We start from the raw sequence: 21,889 nt of genomic DNA, 5'->3' as shown, positions 1-21,889 counted from the left end.
TATACTATCACGTGCTCTGCAGTATCGAGGTGGATGTGGTCTAGGTCCAGTTCTTCACGGGGCACGGGGGCTTCTCCGAGTACCTTCACCGGTTTCAGCTCAAGGAGGACCTCTCATGCTTCTGTGAACCAGACGTGGACCAGATTGTGGTCCACCTGGTAGCCCACTGTCCTGAATTCGGAGGACTTCGGTCGACTACGAATGCCGGTTAGGCATAAATATCTGCGAGGAGTTAATGGCTTCGCTAGCTAAAAGATGACGAAAAGAGACCATTATTCCTCGAACTTTGCACGAAAATTGCAAAAAAAGCAATCAGTAGAAATAAAAATAAGAATAAGTGTAAACAATAAAACAGCAAATAAAACAAAATAAAAATGAAATGCATGTAGAACAAAATGTATAAAATAAAATGAAAAAATGTAAAACTGAGTTATGAGATGAGGAATGAATGATGTCGAATGAAAGTGAAAGGCAGAAGAAATGTAGAAAGATATCGTACGAAGGATTATAAGAATGCAAGAAGAGCACATAAGTAAAAGAACTTATAGCAGGGGGCGATAAAAAACTGTATACTTTGGCCATAGAAATATTTACTAACATGTTAAAATTATTTGACAATTTTTTATAATTACAGCAATATAAAAGTGTACATATATATATATCCTATTATAAAACCGAATATATTGCATATAGAAAGATTTGATCAATTTGTTGAAGTTTAGGTAATTTTTGATAGATATTTAAAGCAAGTAAATATTTTTATGTTCTTAAATCTTGTGTATTTTAATTAACACCACACAATTATTATATCAGCAGTTAAGCTCCCAAGGCATCTGCATCATTGAACCTTATCAGTTTTGTATTCATCTAGTGGGGACCTAGCCACACCGCATCTACAGTTTGTCATCTCCATTCAAGAACCTTTTGTCTTAAATGGATGGCATTATGTAAAAACAATTAATCTTAAATAAAACAAGCTTCCTTTTAGAAAACAAAACTGTAATAATTCAAACTGTAATACATTTAATTCGATTTACAATCTCAATAAATAAGTCAAATTTTATGATGACAATAAATTAATTGATTTTAATAATTACATGACATAAAAATAATACTTTTTTAATAATATCATTATGATTTTTTTTGCGTCAAATTTATCATTTTATTGATAACATCATTCAAAAGTCATTCCAAAATTAAAATAGTCAAAATTAAAAAAAAAGTTCATTATTGTCTATATGGTGGTTGGCCAGCTAAGTGAACAGTTTTGCAATATTGAAATTCAATTATAATTCTGCTAAACTATTACTTAAATATTAACATTTATATGCAATAATACTATATAAAGACGTTAACAATGATTGGCCTAGTTTTGAGATGCCTGCTTCTCCAAACCAGCAGGGTCCATGATAGGAGGCTGTTTCTTAACAATGCCAGAGAGCAAAGTTTTGATTTGGGCTATTGACTTGCCAGGATTCAAGCCTTTCGGACATGTTCTTGTGCAATTCATGATTGTATGGCAACGGTAAACTGAATAAGTGTCCTTCAGTTTAGACAGCCTCTTCTCCGTGGCATCATCTCGAGAATCAATTATCCATCTATAAGCCTGCATAAGGACAGCAGGCCCTAGGTACTTGTCTCCGTTCCACCAATAAGATGGGCAACTTGTGGAACAGCATGCACAAAGCACACATTCATAAAGTCCATCCAGTTTTGCACGATCCTCCACATCCTGCAATAACTGGGTCTCCTTACCCTTAACAGCTTCCTTGTCACGTTGCAGCCATGGCTCTATGGACTGGTACTGGCGGTAAAAGTTGCTCAAGTCGGGGACCAGGTCTTTTACTACGTACATGTGAGGGAGGGGATATATCTTCGTGGGTTTAGAAAGGTTTTTGTCGATATGGCTGATACAGGCTAACGTGTTGACGCCGTCGATATTCATTGCACAGGAACCACAGACGCCTTCGCGGCATGAGCGTCTGAAAGTAAGAGTGGGGTCCATCTCGTTTTTGATTTTGAGTAACGCGTCGAGCACCATGGGTGCGCAGTCATCTAGATCGACTTCGTAATTTTGCGTGTAAGGTTTCTTATCAGGTTCGTCCGGGTTCCAGCGATACACGGCGAAGGTCTTCATTCTCTTGCCAAGGGCGGCTGACGTAGCGAAAGTACGCAGCTGCCCAAAACTTCCCATCGTCAGACGAAGCAACGGCATTATGTAATGTTATTATTTACTCTCACTGAATTAAATATATTAACTTTCGCACAAAACTCTAAACGTTTTTTGATTAATGTAATCCTAATTTCGTGGTTCGTTCGTTTTGTTTCAGATGTAAAAGCCGCATTCAGCGCAATCTTCTTGTATAGCAACTTTTTACACGATTGGCCCGTTCAGAAACCATTGACAATTTTTCAGTGACAGTTGACAAAAAATTAGGGAAAAGTACAGTTTAACACGTCAGACTTTTGCCCAATTTTTAATTATTAATAAAATTAATTTTAAATCTTTACATGAAAATTTTATTACTCCCTTTTTTGTGGACTAAACTAGATATTTTAATCAATATTTAATAAAATTAAATAAAAGTATGAAATGTAGGAAGTATTAATACCTGAAATAATAATTATATTTTTAACTATTACATATTTTAAATTGGTATTTATACTTTGATTGCTAGTACTTCACTGTCATATTTTTCATATATAAGAATTAATTGTTACAAAACCATATTTGTAGTCATAGTACTTTTGGCGGGAAAATATTTTGACATTTGATCTTGAAAAAAATTGACATGTTTGTAAACAGTGTTAAATAATATCTTTTGTATCAACATAATATAATTTTAATTAATATGAAAGAAAATGATATAGGGTCTAAAGACACCAACTCTCCAAAGACTCCTGGTGGGATTAGTAAGGCATTGCTAACTCCGATTCGACGGCTTGGATTGTCGCGGAAGTGGAAGAAATCCAGTATATCACCCTTCGTTTCACCGCTTGCTGGTAATTCTGAAAAAATTAATAAAAGTGACGATGATGTTATCGAGGAGAAAAAGTCAAAGAAACGTAGGCTTTGCGTAGACGATGAAAACATAAATATCTCACCGATACCTGATGTTGAACGTGAAATAATTTCATTGTCAACAGATTCGAAAGACACGCCTGTTAAAAAAGCGTTAATTAGTCGAAAAAAATCTAAATTGTTTACGTCTAATGATGTAAACAGCAATATTTGCAAATCTAAATCTGAACAAAATGAACTTATTGAGCAAAACGATATTCCTACAAATGTTTCTTCAGAAATTAATAATACCGTAACTGAAAAATTTACAAGTAATAGTTGCGTTAAAGAATTGTCTCCTGATAAAAGTATATTAAATAGTGATGAAGATTTTAAAGAAAACATAATTAATGAAGATGTAAAAGAAACTATTGATGTAAGTAAAAATGTTATGAATTTAAAAACACCAAATAACCTTACGACAGAATGCATTGTTGTCCTTCAAAACAAAATTAAACCCGACAAAGTGGTAAAAAAGCATAACTCACGGCTTCAAGTTGGTGGTGATTCAGATTCTGATGACATGCCTTTGAGTCATATAAACAATAAAGACAAATCTGAGAGAAAAGAGTTAGAAGAAGATCTTCGAGATGATCTTCCTGAGAATAGTAAAAATTCAAGTGTTCAACCCATAAAGAGAACTAAATCGACGAGTAGTAAAAAAAGCAATAGTTCAACCAAAAAGAAAACCAAGAAAGCTAATGAAGTAATAAAAGACAAAATTAAAAGTGTACAATCATCTCAAAGTTCAAATTCATTTGAAGATGATGATGACTTTGAAGTAAAAAAAACAATAATCATCCGTAAATCTTATGATAAAATTGCTAAACCAAAAAAAGCTAAATCAACAGGATCTATAACTCAAAAAGATATAGACGAAATTAAAGCTCGGATTGAAATGAAAAAGAAACTTCTTTTAGCTAAAGCCATGGGTGAAGATACAGAAGAATTAAGAGCCTTGATAAAGAAGTGGCAAAAGGGCTGCCAGTTAGCGTTGATGGAACTTCTAGAGTTAATGAAAAAGAAGCTTCCGGACCAGAAAAATATGGATTACTCATATATATTAGAAATGCTAAAAATACCTCCAACTCTTGTTGGATATGATTGTGAAAATGATTGTTTTAATACACCTGATGACAATAGCATACTTGCGGCAGCATTCAACGATTTATAAATGCTAACCATCTTTCCCATATTATATCAATACTAGGCAATATAAATTACAAATTAAAAATGCAGTTCTAGACTAGGCATTTTGGCATTTACATTATTTTAAAGTTATTTTTTGCTACAAATGATAAATTTGCATGAAATATTTTAATTACAAAGACAGTAATTCATTCACACATTCATACATTGAGTTTTCAAGTAATATAATAGGTCCACTTATGGATAGTTTATTCACTTTTAGTATTTATTTTATAATTGTCACAGATTTGGAAAAGACTACATTATTTCCTTTTAAAATGTATCATACATTTTAATTGTCAAAATACCCTCCAAGAAAATACTCAAGTAGACAAAATGTTCCACTTCTATGCTGTATATGTTAAAAATTATTAAATTGCTTTATTTATTATTCAATGTGAGGAATATTAATAAAATATGAAAAACTATGAGGTATCAAAATCTAATAAATAGAAGTATACTTGTTGAGAAAGGCGGGGGATATAGGCAGCTCCGTTTGGTCAGTTTGCTACGATCTCCACCTCCCCGCGCTTTCCTAAAGCGCGGTACAGCGGTTTTGGTAGCACTATAGAGGCTAATTCAAGAGCTAACTAGATACTTCCATTTAATTCCAACCATAAATAGAAACATTGTCCAAATACAGTAGTTAGGTGTTTGATTAAAATTAAGCTAATATAAATGCAGGCTATTTTCTCTTTACGTAATTAAGTAGAATATTATTTAAGATAATATAAAAACCGCATTATTTTTAAATTTATTCACAATGTAATTTTAAATCTTTTAAATAAAATCCAGCTAAAAATGTCTCAGTAACCACTGTGACCACCACCAACATGACACCAAGCTTGCCGTCTATCTAGGCATCTACACATGGTTACGGAATACAATTTTAATACCTCCTGTGATGATATGCTCCACATGAGATTAATCTAAGGGTTTATTAAGTATTTAGCTGTTACACTAATGGCACCCTAATTGGGACCAAGCCTTGAGATGCTTCCCACAGGTCCTAATGTGTCGGGTAAAATTTTTGTTCAGTTTTGCCAAGGTGATCTAAATAGGTATCATGTCCAAAACAAAACAAGAGATACCTCCCATAGATTTTGTCTTTACTTTTAGATGATATTTGATTTTCACACCCAGCAAATAAAGATTTTTTTTTCTATAGAGGGTGAGTGTAAAAGTTTTAAAGAGATGAATGTAGTGCCTTTTTTGCTGTCAATTAATTGTATGCTAATGTAATATATTAAGGAAAAGTTTATTAAAGTTTGTTACTTTAGAATTAATAAATTTAAAAGTTTATTACTTTATATTATAAAAAATTGTTTACTATGTCTCTCAAGCCTTCAGAAGTTCAATCTGACGAATTTCAATAGTTTCAATGTGGTCACTGTATATAGCTGACAAATGAGTTATATATTTAACCCTTTAGAGCTTTTACACCTATTTCCAATCAATTCCTATATAGTTTTCGTTTCATAGAAGAATAAAGTTTTTTAATCTCTCTTGTTAATTTTTATGAAGATTCTGAATTAGAAGCTTAAATATGTTGATTTATTTTTTAAAGATTAGTAGTCCAATATATTGTCTTAATTTTGGAAAATATATACCTAGTTTAAACTTTAAGTTGTAACTTGATAATATAGACTAAATGCCTGCAAGTTCTATAATGAACAATAAGTGAAATAATTGTTTAAAAATAACATTTTGTTAAACATGTTTTTGGTTTGCAAAAAGAAATATTTTGAAGGACTATGATATATTTATGTCACTATGTGTTTATGAGTAATGGTAGTAAATAATACACACACATATATATATATTAGAGGGACTGGAAAGTAATGTGGTTTTCTTAAGTTAAATTAACACAACTGCATTTTCAACAAGTTTTTTATTTCTAATCAACTATATATTCATTCGTTTCCAACCTTTATCAACATCTAGTACACAAATCAATGCCGGAGCGGTAAAAATCAATCGGTATTTCCATAAAATATGTCGTCAGAAATTACATTACATCCCGGTCTCCCTGGTATATATATATATATATGTGTAAATATATATATATGTATATATATACACATATGTATATATATTTACTTATATGTATATATACATATATGTCTATATATATATACCTATATGCCCGGTCCAACAATTGACCTGTTATCATAATTCAATCTTTTACTACTAATAACAACAACTGCAGATTACTTTTAATGATTTAAATATTGAATTTTATGTTATTTGCTTTAATAAAATTTCCTCATATGTTTGTTATTTTGTGCTAACATGAAATTTATTTATTACAATTATAAAAAATATGTACAAATATATTTTTTTTTGTGAATTTTCTTGTCCTACAGGCCGATTGGTTATAGATCTAAAGCTCTAAAGGGGGTATAAAGTTATTTATTGACAAACAGCTTTAAAGCTTTGATACTAATTTGTAAACACCCTGTACAGATTGATTGCCCTGAAATATCAATTTACTTTTATTATTGGAATGTAACAGGCCAACTTAACCAAAACAATCTATAGGGACAAACGGTAAACAGTAATTTATTTTATAATGCAGTAATCCGGAATATGAAAATGGTTTTCTTTCTATAGTATCATTGTTATTTATAAAAACATTGATTTTTGAATAGTATATTACATATCAATTGACAGCAAATTAGCTTTATATTTACTCCTTTAAAGTTCTATGTCCATATACAATCATTTGCCGCAGCTGCAATAGCATTATGAGATGTTGACAAATAAAACTAAATATCAATTTTAATATTATATTTTATCTCTACTAAAACTACAATGAATTTTCTAGAACCGGTGTGATCGAATCGGGTTTTCTGGGTCAAATAGCCTTGGGTCCTTGAGAAAAGCCTTATCTTTATAATAGTAAGGCATGTATGCACAGTTTTGCGCCTTCGTTATCGCCGCCTCTACCAACTCCTGCTTGCTTTTGCACAGACCGGTTATATGTCTGCCGTATATCCTTCCCGTGTACGGACTTTGAAACTGGGACAGAAGTCTGTAGTTTTTGTAGTCTGGTGTTATTTTGTATTTGCAAAGAATGCACTGTCGTCTTTCCTTTTTATAAGGATTCTCCATTTCAATCGGAAGGTCATCATCGGTCGGCGCTGTTGAAGACTGTCTAGTAGTTGAAATTAAAGCATTTCTAGTAGTTTTATCTGCGAAAAGAGCATCATTTATTTAAATGAAATATCAACCACTAATAATATATATTTCAGTCTAAATACGTACATATACTTCTACCGATGAATTTTGTTAAATAAGACATGATTTGTAACTTAATAACTTTCTTTTTATTTATAAATAATATTATTATTTTGCGCTATCCTTCTTTTATATAACCTAAAACTTATGACATTGGCGTATATAAGTGTTACACTATAAAAAATATATCACGAATGTAATAAATTATTTTAATACATAAATCTTTTTTAAAATAATTATTTCTTGTAAAAAAATCAATATTAATTACAAACATTATAAATTTCTTTTTTGTTATATTGGATTTGTTCCTGTGATGATCCCGTTGGATAAACATGTTTATAATATTTCAATAATCCATAAGCTATTGCAATAGTAATGTCATAATATGAACGCGCCTTAATTTTTACAAATGGCGCCAAATGTCATTGTGAATTGTTGTCAACAAACCATTGGGTATATCTATACATATATATACATAATAAAGGTCAAAGCACAGTGACATTTGGCGCCATTTGCAAAAATTAAGGTACGTAAACATTATTTTTGCATCACTTGTTAGAACAAATATCGTTTTCCTAATTATTTAATTTTACTTCATGGTAGTACATCAGCTAAATTAAAAAATAGAGCTTTCAAACAACGGAGAGATATGGTTGACATAAAAGTTGTAATAAAACCACTCAAGGTATATGAAAGATTAAAATCCATTGTCATAGCAACTTATTGAGATATATAGGCTTAGAAATCTAGACCTAGCCAGCGGTAGATTACTGCATATTCTATAATTATTAATACATTAATTCCCTTAGACATATAAAAGAATGTATAAAATGTTTTAATTCAAGTTGATTCATGTTTCATCATTCATTTCATTGTTTTGATGAATTCATGTTTTAGTTCAAAATTTTCCATACATTATTTACACATACAATAATATTCTGAAATACATTTAAATACAAAATGGTAGGTAGTAAATCAGTAATACAGATTGGAAAGTCAGTACTTTTTTTACTTTGTAATAAATTAAGTCCAAGTAATTATTCAACAACAGAAATGGGAGATCATTTGCTTTCCTCTTCCTTGCCATCCTCATCTTCGTGTTCCACCTCCTTAGATTTCTGGAAATAAACATAAATGAGTATGTTTTTAAATAGTGACACACCAGATGAAGTAGAAATAATACATACTATAGGTGCAGCTGCCTTCTTTCCTTCTTTCTGTGACTTTATGCCGCTACTTTCTCCATCACCACCATTAGCATTACACAATTCAAGATCTTTTATATATTCTTCTTTCGCTTTGGCTGCTTTCTCCTCCCAAACCTGAATAAATATAAAAAGTTGTTAAATAATAACAAATATAAATAAAAATGGTATTTAAATTTTTATTAATTACACTCTTATCTTCCATCAACCTCCATATTTCACCTCCTTTCTTGGCTATTTCGTTGGCTTTGAGCCCTGGATTATCAGCTTTTATCTGTTCTCTTGCACTATTAAGCCATAACATGTATGCAGACATAGGACGCTTAGGCTTGTCTGTCATTTTATCTTTTTTCCTAAAAAGACATGACATTTTAACAATAGTGATTAAAAACCAATGTTATTTAGGCGTAACATCATGTTAAAAGTGATTTAATGTACCACTGCACCATTTATATGTCATTGTGACGAGTTTTGGCGGGAATATTTACCACATATAACGGGTGGTGCAAATGTAATGTCATAATTTGAAATCATCCTCTTCTTGAAATAAACAGAGTATGGCAATAAGTTAACCTTGACCGATGGTCAGCAGGCAGCGATTCGACATCAGTTTCTATTTTCTGTGGCAATATTTTTAAATCATTCACCAAAATTCGCTGCAACGAACGTCTACTGATGCCTAATTTTGTGCATCTTCGTCTCGTTGACGTCTGTGGATTCTCTCTGATGTCGTCAGCAACAGCAGCTATGTTCTCTGCTGAACGAACAATACGAGGTCGGCCACTTCTTTCGTCATCTCTAGTGGAGCCGGTTTGCACGAGGCGCTCGGCCAAACGCTTGATGGTCCGAGCACAGGGAGCACGACGACGAGGAAAACGTCGACGGAATTCGCGTTGCGTTAAAACAACAGACTGAAAATTTGTCAAATAATCTGTAACAATAATTCCGCGTTCTTGAGGTGTGTATCGCTCCATCGTTTGTTGACAACTTATTTTCTATGTGTCTACATTGTAAATGTCAAAGCGCAATGACATTTGGCGCCATTTGTGAAAATTAAGGTACGTTCACATATTGACATTACTTTTGCGCCACCTGTCAGAGGTTTACGTATATAAGAAAATAGTTTTATAATAATAATGAAAGTATTATTACATAATAACACGACAAGTCGTCCTATTAATAAAATTCCAGTTTTTTATTACTTTAAATGTAAATATGTAAGCGCTTTTAATATAAGTGTCCGAGTATTTAATAGTATAATATTTCAATTTAAATAATCAGTTTCATTACGACGTACATGTTCAAACAAGATACATTATGGTATTTATATAGTAAACCCTAGCATATTGCATATTTTACATTTTAAAGGGAATTACCACAGAAATAGACCAATAATATAATATTACGATTTTTTAAGTAATTTTTTGAAGAAATATTGAAATATTTAACCTTAATTATAACTGAAAATTTTAATTTTAAATACATAAAAAAGTCCATAGCTTTCGTCAAAACATCCTGAAAATGATGTCTTTTACAAGTCACGTCACCGGAGGAGAATATTCTTCGACTTTAATTCTCGTGTCATTATTAAAATAGATAATATATTCTATTTCATTTTGACCCATATATGACTTGAAGGTGACATATTCAGACAACTAAGTCGTAGTCTCTCCGATTATATCTTTAAATAATATTGTATTTGCTAGAGAAAGTTTTTACTAGATAATGCAAAACTTTCCTAATAGTTCAGTCATATTGAATAAAAGACGCGTTCATACGGGAGAAAATCGTTTGAACAGTGTGGTAATATGAACGTAGGTAAAAGGTTACCATGTAAAATAAAGCAAAATTATTGGCGTGTGTATGGACTATATAACTGGACCAATACGTAACAGTAGATTGACAGACCAAATCAAACACGTAAAACTGCAAAATGACATAAACTGCCAGTGTTAAAATTATAAAAAACAATTTAAAATATAAAGAGGTTTTAAATGCCAATAATACTCTTTCAATAAATTGGAGCTAATTACTGAATAAAAGTGTTTAAAAGGTCGAATACAAAAATTGTAAAGGGTAACAACTAAAATTAATCAGAAAGAATGTAGTCTACAAGTCATTCCGGCACATATTGGCCATCTCTATTGAATTGTCATGTGTTGAGTTTCAACAGTATGTTTTTATATGCGTTTCCCGACCACTGTTAGGCGATTTTAAAATATTTGAAGAAAGAATTGAGGATGCTTTAAGAAAACACTGCTAGAAGCGGTCGCCTGCTCCCTAACCGCGAACAGCGTGGGCGAATCGAGGTTGGATCCGAATCCTACCTTGTCTCGCCTGTGATTCACGCTGCCGTCCAAACCGCATACACAACAATAACACTACACAGCTCTACCCGGGAAGAGGGGTTTACTACGTGTAAACGGCTTCATACAACTGGTACGCGCCTGTCCAGCTTTGCAAAATACAATACAGTGTTCCCTTTTTAAATCTCCATAAATCATCTAATTTAACAAACATTTTCCGCGTACCCACTCGTGTAACGGCTAACTCGGAAACTGTTATAGATAATGTTTCCTATCACTGTGATATTGAATCTGTGGAACTCTTCCTAGAGCCGGTAGGTGTTGGTAATAATAACACCAAATACGAAGTAGAAGTGTGTATATTCATTGTATTGTTTTGATATATGTTTGTGCTGTTAGCCCTACGGCTTTTACAGGTTTATCGGTCAAGAGTTCTCGGAGCAGAAGGATCCATGAACTATACTAAAAACTAAAGCGTTCGTGTTTCAGAACTTACATGTGACACTCCGACAGAGGTGAAAGGAGGCTTGCCTGATCGTGTTAGTGTTATTGTTAATGTAATGAGTGTAGTGTGAGTGATTTTTTTTGTTATTGTGAGTGATTAGAAGGCAGCGTGGACCATGGATCGCTCACGCTGTTCACGAAGTTAGAAGCTTAGCCCATATTTATACCGATTTAAAAATATGAAAACAATGTTCAACCAATCACAAGACTAGAACTATTTTATAGCGCTCTCTTTCACACAATGTATATAAAGAATTATATTTCGGTGGGATTCCCCTTTTCGATGCGCCGCTGGCGATGACGTAATGTAGCTCATACACACTTTTCATGTGGATTATTAGATTTACTTATATGTATATATTGACTTATACAATCATATACGTAATACAATTAAATCAAATAAATAGTCTATGGGTTCATACACATATGTAACAGAGAACATAATATATTAGGGGTAACGGAAAGTAATGTTGTTTCTATCGAGATATTTTACAGAAAATTCGATTGATTTGTTACCGCTCTGGCATTGATTTGTATACTAGATGGCAAAAGGTTGATAACGAAGGTGAATATTGTTGATCAGAAATAAAACCATGTTAGAATCGTGCGAATTTAACTTAAGAAAGCGGCATTACTTTCTGGTTCCCCTCATATTATTATTTGACGAGTGGGTAGAAAAGAAATAAAAGTTGAATTTTATTTGGTATAATATTATTATATAATTGTCATTACAAAATGTCAATGTTAGCAAAAATAATCACAGTCTGACACTTCTAATCTACACAACTATTTTATTATCTAGATTCGTAAAAGAATTTAGACGTTTATATGATTGCCATTAGATAGTTCTATTATTTATACATGCAACACCAACGCTAAATTACAACGCTATTTCTACAACGAAGTTTTACTCTAGACTTCGTACACAACCTAACTTACTGTACATCGTTAAATCTAAAACGTCAATAATTTTGGAAGCATTGACTGTGTTACAATTAATACTTAAAATTATGAAACGGAACTATTCAGATATCTTGATGCATTTAAATAAAATAAAAAACAAGATGGCGCTATTACATTGTTTCATTTTTTATCTGCTTTTTATCACTGGCAACTTTGAACTGTCACGTTGACAGTTTCGTTATTAAATGTTGAATTTAATTATTTTTGTAAATAAAAACATATTAAATATTTAATTGTTAATCTGTGGATTAGTTTCATCGTAGACAATTATTTCTGATATACAGATTCAAAACAAATGTTGTCGCACGTCTGATATAATCTATGGCACCATCTTATTCTATGGTAACTCGTTATTCAGGTATCTCAAATACAATAAGTTCTCACCTTAACATAGTCCTCTACCGAGTAAATATGAAAATATATTTATAATAATCATAGAAAAATACCCTTGGAAAGCGTTGGACCAATCATAATTGCTAACATTCCCTATAAAGCCACCCCCGCGGCCTCTAGGGCCCTTCTTTATAAATATAAAACTAATATTTACACACGGACTACCAGTCATTTAGCTATACGTACTAAAGGGCTTAATTCTTAAAAGTTCAAGTTGTCATATATCAGAAAAACGGAATTTTATTTTTTTAATTTTTCTTTACACATATATATTTTACTATTATTTTTTTTTACATGTAAACGTTGATAGACAACAATAACAAATATTTAAATATGCAAATAAAGATCAATTATAATATGTCAAAATGACAGTTTGCCGCCATTTTGTATGTTTTTTTTTTACACCAATAGCACAGACGATAGCGTCATATGAATTAAGCCCCGTTGTGTTCTAATGATTTGAGCAATAATAGATTCGATACAACGATACGAAGTTCGTCGATATCATTGGGTCGCCGCTTAGTATAATAAAATGTACAGATTATAAATTATACTTTGCAATAGATGTAAGTGTCATTGAATAAATAAATGTTTGTGGAAGAGAGCTTCGATTGGATATATGAATCAAACCAATATCTGTTATTTCTTTGATTAAAACCTTTTTTCGTTACATTTGCCACACGAATGTGTATTGTTAATATAATGTATTTTTAATATATTTGACATGTCTTGTAAATAAACAAGATCATATTTCTCTAGGTCACGCCATGACTTGCAACGACTTTACAGATTCAATCATCTTTTTATGAGTTTCATAAAACTTACTAGATGGTTCTGAGAGAAATTATTAAAAAATTGACAGTTGAAACTTGACAGTTCGCAATGAACTTTGCGCGTTTGACAGTTGAAGCATTGCAAATTAATATTGTTATCTGCTTCACATTTAATAATGTGATCACTTTCAAATAAGTATATTTTATTTATTATTTCGATTTTAATTCGACTTCTGGAAGTACAGTATGTCGAGTCGGCAAATATTGAATGAAAGGGTTCTTAGTAAAATTTGAATATATTCTGTTGCATACAGATATTTTTTTTTGATAATTTTATTTGTCATAATATAATAATGTAGTCAACATGGAAACATAGCGGATTGAGCTGCGCAGAGAATATCCTCAGAAATGATCCGTAAAAGAACCAACCACTGACGTTGTTCAATAAATTATTCGTCTGAAGTGACAGTTAAATTGGCACAGCTTGTGCAACCGGCAGCCTTTGAGACCGGAAGGTTCTCGAATGGTGACCACGAGCAGGTAGATAGATCAATGACCTACCTGATGATGAAATTGATCATAATATAACTGTAGTCTAATTCTTGATGCAAACAGCAAATATTGGTTTGAATATAACACGTGACAGTACATGCGGCGACCACGTCTCGTACTCTGGTACGAATAGACCAATAAACATTTATACAGTTACGTATAAATATTTACGAGGTGTATTAACTTTTCCACCATCAGCTACAGTTTGGACGGACTGAAGAAAAACTTATGAAAATAGAAAATTTAAAATCCTCAAACCGACTTCTAGTTTTAGACGGTTTGAAATGGACGGAAGAAAACATAGTGAGAATGGAAAATTTTATAAACCTCCTTTTAAATTTTTCATTTATCTCTTTCTTCTTCTTCGTGTTCTAACCGCGCTTGAAGCGCAGGATAGTAAGTGTGACGATAAGGAAGAGTGCGATCCACGCGAGTGTGGCCACGAAACCCATGTACACGTCAGGATCCTGAAGTGGCCAGCCTCTTGTGAGTACAGAGCGAAGAGATGTGGTCGCCAGTGTGAGAGGCAAACAGAGAGACACGTATCGCAGCGCCCACGGCATCCCCTCTATGGGCCAAATGACCCCACTCAACAGTAGCGTGGGATAGAAGCTGCCCAGTGCCAGTTGGATCGCGTTTCTCTCCAACTCGCATGCAGCTGATATCACGAACCCGAAACACATGCCGCACAGTCCTGGAACATAAAGCCTTATTTAATATTTAGAGAAATATATACTAACATGAAGGCTTATAAACTAACTAGTTTAGAGTTGGTGTAGTTATTTATACCATGTGACGTAGTGTGAAGTATAAAAAAATCGATTTATCGTTAAATGGATTCATTTTTAATCTACATTACTAATAAAATATATTTGCGCTATACTTGCTGTATTTATTCTTAATATTTTAGCTTTACAATTAGTTACTGCATAAATTGTTATTTAAATGAGGTAAAATAGAGTAATTTTACTATTTTAATCAAGTTTAAAGTTACTGCTATGACATTTGTTACATTTTTTTTCTATTAAAATGTAACAGTCTTATAACTTCTAGAATTATAAAGTCTATTGGGACAAATAGTTCATAATAATTGTGTAAATTAAAGCGACTTTTTACTAAATTATCGTCACTTATTTTTGGATAGACAATACATTATTTAATAAAAAATAAGCTATAGTTTCACCTCTAAGGCATTTATATCTATAACAAATTATCCTGTATATTTATTATTTATTTATAAAGCTTTTTAGTAAACCAAAGTGACAACTAACCTTGTAAGAGCGTCAGCATGATAACGTAGGCGATGTTCCCGTTACACTTGACGCCGAAGACCAGGATCATGAAGACCAGGACTAACGCGGTCTGACCGCACATGACCACGAACTGCGTGACCACGTGCGAGAAGAGGATCTCGCCGGGGGACACGCCAGCGACCCACGAGCGGTCTAGCAGGCCTTCCATGCGTTCCACGATCAGCGCTGATGACGTCAGAGCCACCGCCAGGAAGAACACGATCCTGTACACATATGATTGATTGATTTGTTTGATGGTAAAAAGGTCAATATTCATTTATTAGAAATTAATCAAACGTGAACGTAAGGTTGTAAACCGAATAAACCTGATTATCACTCCAACCAAGAACAGCAAGAACGCGTTCTAGATCTCTCTTCTTTTTATCAACGGCTAAGACAAATATCGGTAAACGTGCACCGTTATACAGGATGTGTGACCTCCACAATTCATATATTAGTGATATTGATATATTCTCGTGCTCTCTCGTATCTTTTAAAAGATAATTTCGTTCTAAATTATTAAATACACACAATACAATTTAAACCATAATATAAATATATAAACCATAATCTTTGATCCCTGTTTAGTAATGTTTTTCTTTGTTTTGTCATTGTTTGATTTTGAATCATAAAATGTTCTTAGTGAGATAGTTATAAGGTAACAATTGTAACTAATTTTATATTTCTAAGTTAGTACTTTCTTACTTCCTTTTGTTACTGTTTATCTCCAATAAAGTAAAGTAAAATAATTTCTAAATTAAACCAGTAAACAAGTAAAACAAAATTTTACTTACGTAAGAATAACTCCAGGAGCAACGAAGTCGGTGAAAGATGGGTTGGTGTCGCCGTATATGGGGTCCTTGAAGTCGATGGGGATGTCCCCGACCTTCGGGTTGTAATTGCACGTTTGGAGCAGGTCCTGGAGGAGGAAAATTTTTTACCCTTTAGTACAGTGATTCCCAAAGTGGTATATATCGACCCCTAGGGGTCTATGACAACCTGCAAGGGGTCTACGTCAGCGAAATAAAATTTGGGGGTCCATGAAATGAAAATGGGGGTCCACGATAGTGGATCTCAACACATACACTGATAGTAACTATTTACTTACATCATAATATTTTATAATATCAAAACATTTACATTATTTATAAAAGTACCTATGAAGTAAAAAAATTATGTTATTTATAATACTTATTTTATTTCTAGTTTATTTTATGTTTATTTAATGTTACGTATATCTTACATAACAGATACAAAATTTTATTTTGAGTAGTTTCAATTTCAATTCAACTGATAAATGAATAAATTAACATGTGTTTTTACTTCAAGTTTTTACACTAAATTTCACTACAGTTAGAAATTTACAGGAAATCAATATCAGGTAAGTAGGGGGTCTACCCAACACGGAAAAACATGGCAAGGGGTCTACGACACAAAAAAGTTTGGGGAACTCTGCTTTAGTATATAACTCATTTTGGAGGTCGTTACACAAGCTGTTCAGTTTTAAGTGTGAATGTATAGCTAATTTTCTGTCAAATTATGTATCGTACACCCTATATAAAAATAATATAGTAATTAAAATTGCTTTTATAATTCGGATTTCTACATATTAAAATTATTAATGTTTACTATCTATCCCTGCATACTTTGCACTGAAGTTATTAGTTTGTTAAATAACAATAGAAAAAAATAAATTAATGACATATATTTCAGAGTGATCATTTTATATAGGATGATTCGAAATAGGTGAAAAATCTTTTTGCGCTCAAATGAGCTTTATATTCACCATGTATATACCACAGAATATATTAAAACTAACTATAGGGGGACCGGAAAGTAATGTCGCTTTCTTAAGTTAAATTCACGCGACTACATTTATAGCAAGTTTTTATTTCTAATCAATAATTTATTCACCTTCGTTATCAACAACCTTTTGTCGTATACAAATCAATGCCGGAGCGGTAATAAATTAATCGGTTTTTCTGTATAATATTTCGACAGAAACGACATTACTTTCCGGTTCTCCTAATATTATATACTGTATTTATATGTAGCACATCGTCGTCGTCTTTTATATGACAATAGATGTCCATTTATAGATAGGTCTGCGCCAATGATATCTATGGGGGATATATCATAATATCCATGCTAGGTAGAGGTGTTTTTTTCTTTTTTTTTTTGGCCCCCTTTATTGGAGGCCACTTGTGTTCCCCTAACATGTGTGAAGGTTTGTTTCTTATGCGTTATTCACAGTTTTAATTTATTTCTTCTTTCACATGTCACATTATCATTCATTCTCTCTACTGCCACACATCACAATATCGTTCACTACATTCCTTTCTTTCGTCTTCTCTCATTCTTCACCTTAGTTCTTAATATTACAAGTTACATTCTGTTATTTTACATCTTTTCTTTATTTTTACTATTTTACTCTTATTTTATTTTCTTAAACTAGTACTATACTGCTATATAATAGGTAGAAGTGTTGGCGATGGCAGTGTGGTATTATAGTACGCAGAGAACGGTGCTGCCCTTCCTGTAGAAACTTGTCAATTACTTCACAAAGTGTGAATTATGTAAGATTGTATGCCTGGAGTCAAACTCGCGATCGACAATTGTACCACTTGTAACCGCTGGGCAAATGTAACGAGATCTTTGTCATTAAAAAATTTGAGAAATATCAAAACTTGTGTTTCTAAGGCAGTTATTTAACTTTTTAGATTTCAGTACCTTACATCTGTATTTTGACGTGAGAGACAGTATAAATAAAATCTTTAGAAAGCATTTTAATAATTCACTGTATCCATAACAGATTTAATTTAAATTTAGTATTTTTTAACACAGCCTTAAAGGTTACGTGTCGGAGGAAACATTTTTAAATTAAGAACTCTTTTGTTGTCTAATATCGCAAGCCAGATGTTACCTCTTACGTCAGACAATTTATTTTGATTTAATAAAGTCTGTCCTTCTGCAATGTTATATAAAGTAAATTATTAATATCATATCACCTATATAGGACATAACTGAAACAAAATAAAAGCCTTACCTTAGCGAAGTCTCGGTAAGAGAACTGTATGTCGCGGTTGAGCATTAGACCTATCTGCTGGTTGGACATGTCCAGCCACACCTGCACCTCAGACGTCGTGATGGTGTCGTTGTCTGCCGTGTCAGCTGTTGGATGGGTGTGCGGTTAGAAAATTTTTAATAACACTTTAAAAGATATTGTGATGGAAATAAGGTAAGAATAAAAGAAAAGAAGTATGACAGTCAGTGAAGAATAAAGAAGAAAAATCTGAAAAATTTATTTGTAAGCAAAGACCCTGATCCCAACTAATTAGGGGTACGAGAGGCCTCCAATAGGGGGGCCCATAAATAAAAATTACACTTTAATAATTATAGACCATTACATTCTTCATTCTTTTTCATCGTTACCGGAAATGAAAGATGCATGTAGACGCATCTTTAGCCTGTTCGTTATTATTTCAAACATAGCCATCTGATGTCCTCTTCCACCTGCTTCCTAATCGAGAACAGCGTGGGTGAACCAAGGTTGTATTCGGATCCATCCTTGGCTAGCTTGTGGTCCAAGCTGCCGTCCCAAGCCGCATACACAACATCAACACTACACAGCTCTACTCGGGTAGAGCGGTTTACTACCTATCTAAAACTGGAATGCGTCTGTCCAGATTCTTCTGTTTTATTTTTAAGTTCACAAACTGTAAAAGCCACCGAGCTATCACCATCAGCTTCAACTGAAACCAAGCACCAAGCCTCTCCCATAAATTAACAATAAGACTTGTCAGAACAGCCTGCATTTAGCTTATTTCAACGAGTTTAACGGGGTCATCTGTTCATATTGCGCCAGATGAATTGAAGCTAGAATTTGGTGATGGGAATCTGGGGATGAGCGCCATTAGATGTCCTGAACTTTTCGGTACGTGATGTCCACTACAGAACCTTAAGTGTGCGTCCACACTGAAAGCGCGGTGACTGGAGCCTAGGCGGGCGCGGCGAGCGGTGGCGTGCGGTGGCCACAGTAAAGGCGCGAGCTCTTGTAGCGGTTTGACGTACATCAGGTGTTGTCAACTATTATGGACGAGGATTTGCTATTTTTACTAGACAGTCCGATTCTGAGATGGGAGGTGTTGAACACTAGAGATGGTGTGCACGAAATAAATAAAAAAGAGCAATAACTGGTGAATTTGTTAACTTATATGAAGAATTGAGATTATACCTTACAAAATTCTTTCAGTATACTCGAGTGCCCGTGTCAACTTTTGACTACATACTAAGTAAAATATGGATGTTTGCTTTGCCAAATCGGTGGTTTAGATTGAATTGCACATATAAAAGATTCAGTATCTATCGCCATTTTACGACAAACAAAACAAACAGACGCGCATACGCCGAGCGACAAGACTGAACTGGTTTGTTACCCCCGCCACCCGCGCTTTGGGTCGCTCGCTGACTAGGCCCGTAGTGGGGCCAAAACGCGCGGACAGAAGGGTTTGAAACTTAGGCGCGCTGTCTCGCCCAGTCCCGTCGCACTAGGCTTCCGCCTTAGTCACTACAATATGGACGCAAAGGCGCGTTTCATATGTATGATACTTCGCGCCCGTCGTCGCAACCGCGCTAGGCTCGCACTATGGACGCACACTAAGGCACCAGCGGCGTCCTGTGAGACTGGTAATCCGCCCATTGCTACTTCAACTTCACTAGCTGCTGGGCTATGAGGTTTCTTTAGTTCGTCTGCGATTTAATCTCGGATTGAAATCCAGAGCATAGCGTTCTCATATGAGTCGTTGAGCGTCTGAACTTACTAATTATAATTAACTTATAAATGTTGCCATATAAGCCAGTGCTTGACACTAAGTCGTCTAGGAGGAAAAAATCTAGGAAGATCTACGTATTCTCACCTAGTGCCAGTCTAGCTACAAGAGCATCTGTGTAGTTCTCGTTGAAGTAGATTGCTCCCCACGCGTCGCCGTCCTTCACCGCCTGTATCGCCGATTCCACGTCAAAGTAATACTCCTTGATGATGGACTGGTTCTTCAGGTGGTCGAGGTACCGGCACGAGAGGTTCTTCATGGAGCAAGTGTTGTTGTAGGGACAGTAGCCGTCCAGGACGTGGACGTCGTCGTTTACGATTGCCTGTGAAGAAATTTAAACTTCAGTTGAAATTGCATTGTCATTGGCGTTGTATTATCTGTAGATATATATTTTTTCCTTTTTTTTAACACAGTCTAATGGTTGATTTAATGCCGCCATTACCGGATTTATTAAGAGAAATTTATTAACTCTTTTTACATATTGTATAATCACGGATTTATTCCATTTGCTGAGAAAAGCGCCTTCTGGCGCTCGGATATAGAAACTTTCTTTCAGCGAACAGCGCCTTACCAAATATATATTTCAATATAGATAGAAGTATTAATGGTTAACATAATCAAAGGTATGTTTAAAAAGATGTGGAGAATATGTTATTAATATCAGAAAATTCAACTTACGAGTTTTAGTCCGCTGGGATCGCGGCCAATCGCCAAACAGAACAGTATGACCTGCATCACGGGCAGTGCGAATATGAACAGCATCACGCCAATGTTCCTCCACATCCTCAAGAAGTTCTTCTGGATCAACGCCTTGATTTTACCTCGGGACGTCAACTGTGATATAAATATTAACGATTAAAAATCTTTTAGTTAATCGGTCACTGTACTGGGCATTATTTTTAACCTTGTCTCACGTCCCACCTAAGTCTTCTCTAATTCTTACGCTTCTCTATGTAACATATATATTTTTATATTAAAGCGAAATGATTAAACTCGTCTCATGTTGCTTTCGATTTGCCTCTTTTAACAATTAAATTGCCTCCCTGTGGGGCGTGGACCCCACGTTGGGTAACATCGACATAGGCCATTAATATTTACTTCAAAATAATTTTCATAACGCTATTTTCTATTTCTTTGTCGTCTTCTTTTCAGCCGATGCCACTTTGACGAGCCCTGCGCTGCCCAAATCCAGACTTTCAGCGACTACCACTATGTCGTTAGTCTACCTAGTGGAGGGGTTTAACCACGCCGCGTGATCTACTCGAGAAGCTTTCGGCCCCAACGGCAATCGGTTGCACGAGTGGTGATATTTTAAAAATTAGTATTTTAAAATTAAACCAGTCTTATTAGAAATATATGGTACAGGCTTATGCAGTGACCGTCAGCACACTTGCGATGATCTAATGCAGGGATGAGCAACCCGCGGGTTGCATGCGGCCCTCGATGCATGTAAAAATCTAATTTATTTTTATTTAAAAAAAAATCGAGAAGCAAGGCTTAACGGATAACAAAGTAATAAGTCTAATTAGTTTTGAATATCTTAAATACAAACATATACCACGTTTGTAACATGTTTTGAACCT

The 21,889-nt window shown here is 33.9% G+C and overlaps 6 protein-coding genes across 8 annotated transcripts in view; 2 read left to right on the top strand and 4 right to left on the bottom strand.

Moving 5' to 3' along the window:
• Positions 1 to 21,889, top strand: part of Non2 (upstream activation factor subunit spp27 homolog Non2) — a 94,820-nt gene that overhangs the window by 52,274 nt on the left and 20,657 nt on the right. The gene's annotated exons all lie outside the window — the stretch shown is intronic.
• Positions 652 to 2,403, bottom strand: LOC137925878 (uncharacterized). Its single transcript, XM_068769350.1, has one exon. It carries the CDS (start codon positions 2,213 to 2,215, stop codon positions 1,367 to 1,369), a length of 849 nt encoding a protein of 282 aa, XP_068625451.1. The 5' UTR covers positions 2,216 to 2,403; the 3' UTR covers positions 652 to 1,366.
• On the top strand, positions 2,821 to 4,235 carry LOC137926061 (uncharacterized protein DDB_G0284459-like). Its single transcript, XM_068769600.1, has one exon. The coding sequence runs from the start codon at positions 2,853 to 2,855 to the stop codon at positions 4,233 to 4,235; it is 1,383 nt and encodes a 460-aa protein (XP_068625701.1). The 5' UTR covers positions 2,821 to 2,852.
• On the bottom strand, positions 7,025 to 7,632 carry mRpS18C (mitochondrial ribosomal protein S18C). The gene is made up of 2 exons (XM_068769581.1): positions 7,517 to 7,632; positions 7,025 to 7,443 (listed from the first exon to the last, which is right to left on the bottom strand). Exons 1-2 carry the CDS (start codon positions 7,551 to 7,553, stop codon positions 7,073 to 7,075), a joined length of 408 nt encoding a protein of 135 aa, XP_068625682.1. The 5' UTR covers positions 7,554 to 7,632; the 3' UTR covers positions 7,025 to 7,072.
• On the bottom strand, positions 8,352 to 9,746 carry LOC137926019 (high mobility group protein D-like). Of its 2 annotated transcripts, none has more exons than XM_068769541.1 (4): positions 9,268 to 9,746; positions 8,885 to 9,047; positions 8,677 to 8,811; positions 8,352 to 8,607 (listed from the first exon to the last, which is right to left on the bottom strand). In XM_068769541.1, the coding sequence occupies exons 1-4, from the start codon at positions 9,666 to 9,668 to the stop codon at positions 8,551 to 8,553; spliced, it is 756 nt and encodes a 251-aa protein (XP_068625642.1). In that variant the 5' UTR covers positions 9,669 to 9,746; the 3' UTR covers positions 8,352 to 8,550. The 2 variants fall into 2 exon arrangements, with proteins under 2 accessions (XP_068625642.1, XP_068625643.1); XM_068769542.1 differs by having other exon boundaries at positions 9,183 to 9,359.
• snu (snustorr) overlaps positions 14,202 to 21,889 on the bottom strand; it is a 126,173-nt gene continuing 118,485 nt past the window's right edge. For both annotated transcript variants that reach the window (XM_068769531.1, XM_068769532.1), the window contains 6 exons: positions 20,985 to 21,140; positions 20,394 to 20,628; positions 18,524 to 18,648; positions 16,272 to 16,396; positions 15,457 to 15,701; positions 14,202 to 14,879 (listed from right to left, as the gene is read on the bottom strand). In XM_068769531.1, the coding sequence (XP_068625632.1) occupies positions 14,557 to 14,879; positions 15,457 to 15,701; positions 16,272 to 16,396; positions 18,524 to 18,648; positions 20,394 to 20,628; positions 20,985 to 21,140 (1,209 nt within the window). In that variant the 3' untranslated portion in view covers positions 14,202 to 14,556. The remainder of the gene's footprint in view (positions 14,880 to 15,456; positions 15,702 to 16,271; positions 16,397 to 18,523; positions 18,649 to 20,393; positions 20,629 to 20,984; positions 21,141 to 21,889) is intronic.

This window comes from Battus philenor, unplaced genomic scaffold (genome assembly GCF_028537555.1).
Source record: "Battus philenor isolate CCGP_79_NKW_IND1 unplaced genomic scaffold, ilBatPhil1.0.hap1 SCAF_28, whole genome shotgun sequence".
In the NCBI taxonomy this organism is placed as follows: domain Eukaryota; kingdom Metazoa; phylum Arthropoda; class Insecta; order Lepidoptera; family Papilionidae; genus Battus; species Battus philenor.
Note: the sequence above shows the minus strand (reverse complement) of the source record. Positions and strands in the feature narration are given on the sequence as shown.

Coding starts and splice junctions, on each gene's coding strand:
- LOC137926019 (XM_068769541.1), bottom strand. CDS start 9,668: ATGGAGCGATACACACCTCAAGAACGCGGAATTATTGTTACAGATTAT. Junction 9,048..9,267: donor CCTGCTGACCATCGGTCAAG/GTTAACTTATTG, acceptor ATGTCTTTTTAG/GAAAAAAGATAAAATGACAG. Junction 8,608..8,676: donor AGAAGGCAGCTGCACCTATA/GTATGTATTATT, acceptor GTTTATTTCCAG/AAATCTAAGGAGGTGGAACA.
- LOC137926061 (XM_068769600.1), top strand. CDS start 2,853: ATGAAAGAAAATGATATAGGGTCTAAAGACACCAACTCTCCAAAGACT.
- mRpS18C (XM_068769581.1), bottom strand. CDS start 7,553: ATGTCTTATTTAACAAAATTCATCGGTAGAAGTATAT. Junction 7,444..7,516: donor ATTCATCGGTAGAAGTATAT/GTACGTATTTAG, acceptor CTCTTTTCGCAG/ATAAAACTACTAGAAATGCT.
- LOC137925878 (XM_068769350.1), bottom strand. CDS start 2,215: ATGCCGTTGCTTCGTCTGACGATGGGAAGTTTTGGGCAGCTGCGTACT.